We start from the raw sequence: 7500 nt of genomic DNA, 5'->3' as shown, positions 1-7500 counted from the left end.
CAGGCAACCCATGGCCCGAGGTGACAGAGGAGTGGCGGGCCCGTGCCTGCCAGCTTCGGAGCCAGTGGAATGAGCACAGGGTACGACGAGGACACCCGCCAGGGGCCTAGGACTCGGCCAGGGGGCGAAGCGAAGGTGGGCAGGGCCGGAAGCCAGCACTGCTGGAGATGCAGCCATGCTGCATGGTGACCGCACCACCGGGTGCCACGCAGATGTCAGCCTCGGCCCGTGTCCGCCAGGGGGGCAGCCAGGACACGGCTCAGCCCACCCCAGCCCTGGCCACCAGCGTGGGACACTGCTGGCCAGGAGAGCAGGTCTCCCAGCAGAGCTGGAGAAGGCGGAAACCCAGAGCTGCCACAGCCACAAGGCAGTCCGGACGTGCCAGGCTGCTCTGCACCTGCCACACGCTCAGCTGAGCAAGGAGACAGACTCAGCGACACCTGCCCCGGCTGCCTGTGGTGTGCGGGGCCGGGCAGGGGAAGGTCGCGCTGACTCGCCTGCACGCATGGCCTGTGTCCCCAGCGCCCTCTCCACCGTCCCAACCCTGCTCACTCTCAGGGGAACTCCTAGAGCCTCTCCTCTGGCCACTGGCCCCCTCAGGCCAAGCACCCTGACCCAGGCCCAAATATGACGCTACCGCCTGTCCTGCAGGCTGACCGACCAGCTTCGAGCGCACCAGACCCAGCGCCTGCCCCTCCCGCTCACTTTTCGCCGACCATGTGAGCCGGCTCATGTGTTTTTTTTCTGTCTTTTTAGATTTTGCCATAGGGAGCGTGTGCTTGCTCCAGAGACAGACGGAAAAAAGGAAAAGTGAGAAAGCACCCCCAGGGCGATGGCCGCGCTGGTCTCCGCTATCCTCTCAGGATTCAGGCTTGCTGCACACATGCTCAGTGTGATCCAAGCCGCTGGGTCTGGGGCGTGAACCGCGGTCAGCCACACAGGATCCACCACCTTCACCTCCCGCCACATGCCGGCCCAAACCACCTTGCGTGTAAACTGAGACCCAAAAAGAATGCTGCAGCTGTTCTGGGCAATGGCCTGGCAGCTACCCCAAGAGCCAAATACACGGCGAGGGACATGCAGCCCGCAGTCCCGCTCCTGAGCACTTCCGGGAAAGGGAGTGCCTGGGCACACAGCCCTACACGGGCCACAGAGTGGCAGCGCACAGGCGACCACCCAGCAGCCCATAGCCCCGCGGAACACGGCCGGCCGTCGAAGGAAGAAAGACCGAGCCGGCTGCCCCGTGGGCGCAGGTCACAGGCATGCTGCTGAGGCCGAGCAGGGGGAGGCCAAGTCACGCATGACGCCACTCACAGGACACGTCTGGGACAGACGGGTCTAGAGGGGCGGAGAGCAGGGGCTGGGACGTGGAGGGGGAGATGTGGCGACTGCTCCCGGGCACAGGGAGGGAATGCCCTGGAACCAGCTCACGGTGACGGTCTTCCGAATGCACTGAAAAGATGTCGCGATGCGCGTGAAGTGAACGCAGTGTTTGACTGACATCTCGAGAAAGCCGCTATGGGAAGGGACAAGAATGTGCTCTGGGCGTGAAATCCCGGGTCTGAGGGGTCAACTGTAATCCTTTCTACGAGCAATAAAAATAATGGCACTATATTCACATATGCGCAAAAATAGAAAAACGCGATGCAAACTTTCAAGTCAAAACTCAAAACTTTGGCATCTGCATAAAGATCCTCTGGGGTATGTGTTTCTTTCACTTTTTTTTCTCTAACTTGCCAGAGGGCGCCTGCATGTGCTAGAGAAAGACAGAGACAGGGAGGGCGGAGAAAGCACACACCCTCCCTTCTCCGCTCCCCACCCTGCCGGATCCTGGGGCACGCGCCTGGTGTGTGTCCCAAGCCTCCAAGGCCAGGATTCAAACTGCATGTTCAGCCACATGGGATCCAGCTCCCTTAACCACCAGGCTATGTGGCAGCTCCAAGTCTGTTTCTTATTTGCACATTCAAGTCACGAAGGGCTGCACTGCAAGAGCCTCGGTCTCCCCACGGCTCCGCATCAGTACGAGGTGGTGGGTGCGGACTGCTGCTCAAGTAAATGCTCTCGGCAGGACCCACGAAGGCCGGAGCCGGCTCTCTCCGGCTTCCGCACTGACAGGACAGTGGGGCTAGGGGACACAGCATGGCACTTCAGTTCACAGAGCCTCCTGGGCACACGCGAAGGCCCAGAACCGCAAAGAGGCAGCAGCACGTGGAGACGGGGCCACGCTTCACAGTCCACAGGAGCCTCCGGGCCTCAGCCAGCCTCTCAAGGGTGGGGTGCAGCATCTGACCCGGGCTGTGGGTGCAAACCGCCCAGGAGCCCCGAGAGCATCCCAGCTCATGGAGGAGAGGGGGCGGGAGAGCTGAGAGCACACAGCCCAGCCCAGCCCACTCAGAGCACAGCGCAGACCAGGAGCCTCCTCCCTGCAGCCCTCCCTCCGCTCCCCTCGCCCTTGCCCTCGCCTTCACGCTCGCCTTTGTTCCCTTGGAAGACAGTGGCTTCTATTTTCCTCTATGCAGGCCTGGGTAGGGCAGGGCCCTCGGGGCCTGGCACAGTCCACGTGACCAGAAGGCCCTGCCTGCCACCCAGCCCTGTAGTGGGTCACTCAGGCTCCCAGATCAAATCCCCACCCCAAACCTGCCTGTCGCCTGGCCTGTAACCAGGAGGGCTGCCCTGTGGGTGAGGAGGGCACACCGAGGGCAGCCCCGGCAGTGAGTGGGCCAGGCCACCCTGTCATTCTCTTCCTTCCCATCCAGAGGCCTGGGCTGGCAGGGAGAGGGGAGAGGTGATGGGCCAGGGGCACACAGGCCTGTCCCGGTATGCCCTGCTCTGGCCGGGCTGTGTACACCCCGGAGTCCACCGTGTGTCCAGGGCTACAGCTGGTACAGGCCTATGCCCGATCAGCCCGATCAGTAGAATAAGGGACAGAGGAGGAGCAAAGCTCCGGAGACGGTCGGTCGGAGCAGCTGCACTCCGCCCCCTCTCGGGGTGGCCTCCAGGTCCTGAGGCAGATCTGAAGGGTGTGAGTCTTTCATCGAGCGTGCCCTCAGGCCTGGCACTGGGAGGGCGTCTAGCATTAACTCACAACAGGCCAGCCAGTGGACCGGGTCGAGCCAAGCTCACGGGGCAGAAAGCTGAGGCTCGGGGAAGGGACCTGAGCAGGCCAGGCCCTGGCAGAAGCACTCGGGCACCCTCTCTGGGGAGGGGACAGAGGCTGGCGGGCAGGCCCGGGCTCTGCAGACAGCACCATCTCTGGTGGTCTGCCAAGGGGCCGGGCGGGCCTGGCAGCCAGCACGGGGGAGCCTGAGCAGAGCGTCATCTCTCTCAGCGTCACCCAGGCCGGGCCGGATGAGATCCATCTTGCGTCTGCCCGGGGATGCAGAGTTCACTGAGCTGGGGCCACCAGGCAGGAAGGCGGGTGGTGGGCAGACAGCCAGCACCGGGGGTCACCCAGGGGCCCCCATCTCGCCGCCCTTCCCGGAGGCCCTGGCTGCCAGGCCCGCCCTGACGCATCTCGGCTGTGTCCTCGGGCGCCTGCCGGGTCCTGTGCAGTCGTGGCCGGCCGGGGGAGGGAGGGGTGGCGGGCTGCCAGCCAGGAAGGGGTCAGCAGGCTGGCTTGAGTCCAGTCTCGACTGCTGGGAGGACAGGGCAGGCCCCACGGGCGGGGACTGGCCTCGGTCACACAGGGTGTGAGGAGCCAGGTGTCCTCACTCCCAGCTGAGCCCGGCTCCCTGGGGTGAACAGTGGACACCAGGAGGGTGGATGGGTACCAGACCTAGCTGGGGAGGGCAGGACACGCCCCTTCGGGAGTGGGGCCCATCCGGGGAGAGGGGAGGCTCACGGCACCCTGCAGGGTGTCAGGCCAGGCCCTGGGGGTCCAAGCCAACCCTCCTGGCCCTGCTGTCTGGCAGGCCACCATGTCCACCAAAACACAGACTCCGGGAGGTCACTTACCGCAGGGCCGCCCATGAGCTCAGCACTGTCCCGGCCAGTCAGACGTGTTTCCATGACTCTGCCCCAGCCACCCGGAGCTGGGTGGGGAGCCGGCCGCCCTGACTCCATTCCGCTGGCACTGGAGACCATGGCCCGCACCCCTCCTGGCAGACGGGGCTGAGCCAGAGCACTGCAGGCCGAGCTGCTCCCATCAAAGCAGCAGCCCAGGACTCTGCGTCCTCGGGGACCTGTCGGCTAGGCCTCCCCTTACCAAAGGGCCAGCCGGACCAGACCATCTGTCTCCTTGTTATTTTTAAAATTTGCTATAGAGTGCACGCGCTCACCGGAGAGAGAGAAAGAGAGAGAGAGAGAGAGAGTCACCCTCTGGGGGAACGGCCATATTGCAAACCCTTCACCTTCCTCCTTCGGGGATCTTGGGCTCATAGTCACACACGCTGTCGAGTTCACCGAGAACCATGCAGTCGACCCCACAGGATCTGGTACCTTAACCACCAGGCCACAGCTGGCCCCGAGACCACCTGTCTCTCCTTGGACCCCCAGGGACCTCCAGACACGAATGGTGAGGGACCATGGGGTGCTCCTGGGGAGAGCCCAGTGAAGGGGAGTCCAGACGCCCCGCAAACACACCCACGTGACTCATGGGCGTGGGGAATGGCCGCAAACCCAGCGGGTCTGAAGGTCAGATTTTCCTGCCCTGCTCTGCCCAGAACTTTTCCGAGAGACCTGAGAGGAAAGAAAAGAGACCGCACTGTTTTCAAAATAAAGTGACCTGCCGCCTTGTCAGAGAAGGTTCCTTGGGCGCAGACGCAAGCAGGACTGGTCTGAGCCTTGGCCTGGGCCCCCGGCACCGGCCCGAACTCAGGGGGATACCTCTGTTCTGCACACGGGCCTTGGGGGTCCAGATGGTTAAAGCCCAGATCTCCCGGGGCTGAGGGTCCCCAAGGGACAAGACAGAGTCAGAAACCAGGAGACAGACAGACAGCACGGGGTCCCTCCCGTCACCCCAGCTGCGACAAAGCCCCTGTACGGAGAAGCCCCTGACCACCAAATCCCAAAAGCTGAGCCCGGCCGGGGCCTCCCGAGCCTGAGCCCTGAACTCTTGCAGGTGGGCGACAAACTGTCAAAACTCTTGATGCCACCACCCTTTGGCATCACCATCGCCATCCCAGGACAACTGCCACACCCGACTGTGCCCTTACCCTCAGCCCCACGTACAGCCGCCGCCCGACCAGCCGGACTCAGCCAGTGAACCCCCGCTCTGACCAAAGCCCTGAAGGTCTCCCCACTGCACTGCCCTGGGCATCACACAGCCCACTGCGCGGCCCCGCGAGGGCTGGCACTGCCCACCTGGCCCACCTGCCCCTCCCTGCACGGTCACTGCCTTGCACCGAGTCACACTGGGCTCAGTGCACGCCTGGGCCATTGCACTGCTGTTCCCACCGCGCTGTGTCCCACAGGAAGTTACGCCCAAGTCCCAGCCCCAGTGCCTGCGAACATGACCTTACTGGAAGCGGGGTGCCGGCTGGTGTGACTGAGCAAGGCTGGGTCCCACTGCAGTAGAAGGGAGAGCCCAGGGGGTCTTCCGTGAGCTGAGGGCTCTGGAAGCCACCAGAGCCAGAAAAGATGGGGAGAGTCTCCCCAGGGTCCACGGGGCGAGGATCTGCCAACAACACCCTGCTCGGCCCGCAGACACCAGGCTGCAAGTACTCGCTCGGGTTCCTGCAGGTCACCAGTGCGGAGCAGGCTGCTGGGCACACACATGCCCTCGAGCGTCCACGGGTGCTGTCTCCACCCGGGTCTCGGCTTGGACGTCACCTCCCAGAAGTCCCCTGTCACTCCCATCCCCACCCTCCTCTGTGCACCTCTGTTTCTGGACTCTGTTCTGGGGCACACAGGCTCAGGTACAGCCCTGAATACGCAAGAAGTCGGAGAATGAAGGCATAAGCGAGAACAGTGTGTTGTCGGAAAAGTCATGGCGTAGTTTTGCATGGACTTTGCTGACAGCCCAATAGAAGGAGAACGTGGGATGCCGGAGGATGAAGAATAAAGGGGGACGGAATGAGAACGCGGACCCCGAGCATGAATGAGAACGCGGCCCCGGGCATGAATGAGAACGCGGACCCCGGGCATGAATATGGCGACGGAATGAGAACGCGGACCCCGGGCATGAAAGCGGAACGGAATGAGAACCGGGCCGGGCATGAATGAATACGGGGACGGAATGAGAATGCGGACCTTGGGCATGAATGAAAACGGGGAACAGAATGAGAGCGCGGACCCCGAGTATGAATGAATACGGGAACGGAATGAGGTGGTAGAAGAGCGTGTGCCCTCGGAAGCCGCGGCCCCAGGCCCCCACTCACCTGCTCTTCTCGCTGCCCTCGGGCTCATCCGCCTCGTCGGCGCTGCAGGTGGCACTCGAGTCGCTGTCTTGGGGGGCGCCCGCGCCCTTGGCCCCGGCCCTGTTGCTCCCTCCCTCCTTCTTCTCCTTGAGCGCCCCCTCGGGTGCGGGTGCGGCATCAGTGCCAGCCTCGGACCCCTGGCCTCTGTCCGGACCGCCCTCAGTGGGCTCGTCCTTGCACTCGCTCTTGATGGGCTCCTCTGGGGGCGCCGCCCCCGGCCCCTCCTTCCCGGCTTCTGCAGCCAGCTCATGGGCCACAGGGGGCTTCTGCTCCTCCTCCTCCTCCGCTGGGGGCGCTGCTGTGGCCTCTTCCTCCTTCTCCTCCTTGGGGACCACAGCCAGGGGTGCAGCTGGTGACGGGGGTGCCGGTGGGGGTGTGGGTGGGCCAGTGGCTTGGGGAGCAGGGGCGGGCTCGGCTGGGGCTGGGTTGTCCTCCGGCGGTGGGGTGGGCGGTTCGGGGGGTGGCCCCTCAGTGCCCAGGGCAGGTGTGGGCTTGGGCCCGTTCTGCCCCGTGTCCTTGGCAGCCTCGGCACGCGGGGAGGGGACGCTCTCAGTGTCAGAGCTGTTCTTGACAGTGGCTGTGCAGGCAAGAACAGGAAGAGGGTGAGCGGTGCTGAGGCCACGGTGTCTGCACCGCCTGGCCCGCTCCCCCCGGGCCCCCATACCCGGGCACCCATCCTAATGCTACAGCCAGAACCCTTCCAAGGCTGCTGCCATTGCTCAGCCGCCTTCACGCTGACCCTAGACCTATGACCCCGTGCACTCCCAGCACCCGAGCAAGGCCTTGGGCAGCTAAGGCCATGCTCCGGGGGGGGTCCTCATAGCCTTGGCTCCACCCTGCCCTGCCCGCATGGTCAGCGCTCGTAGGAAATGCTGCACTGTGGGTGCTGGCTGTCCGTCTGCTCAGGGTGGACATGCCAAGTGCACAGCCCAGGTGAGCACCCAGTGACTGCCCTATCATCACCCTGACAGCACTGTAGGACAGCAGGTCACGGGGACGCCATGCCCCAGCGTCCTGTCAGCTCCCCGCAGCAGGGTCACAGACGCCAGCTGAGTGGTGTGGTCAAAGGTGCAGGTGCCCATGGAGGGCACAGGACCCCAAGCCTAAAACTCACTCCTGCCACGGTTGGGGTATCGATTGACCC

General features: G+C 64.0%; 1 protein-coding gene across 1 annotated transcript in view; it reads right to left on the bottom strand.

Annotated features, from left to right (window-relative positions):
* Window positions 1-7500, bottom strand: part of NCOR2 (nuclear receptor corepressor 2) — a gene marked incomplete in the record, with an annotated part of 101139 nt that overhangs the window by 34497 nt on the left and 59142 nt on the right. The window contains 1 exon segment of the mRNA XM_027772161.1: window positions 6318-6933. Coding sequence (XP_027627962.1) covers window positions 6318-6933 — 616 coding nt within the window.

Source organism: Tupaia chinensis, unplaced genomic scaffold (assembly GCF_000334495.1).
Source record: "Tupaia chinensis unplaced genomic scaffold, TupChi_1.0 Scaffold000258_1, whole genome shotgun sequence".
In the NCBI taxonomy this organism is placed as follows: Eukaryota; Metazoa; Chordata; class Mammalia; order Scandentia; family Tupaiidae; genus Tupaia; species Tupaia belangeri.
Note: the sequence above shows the minus strand (reverse complement) of the source record. Positions and strands in the feature narration are given on the sequence as shown.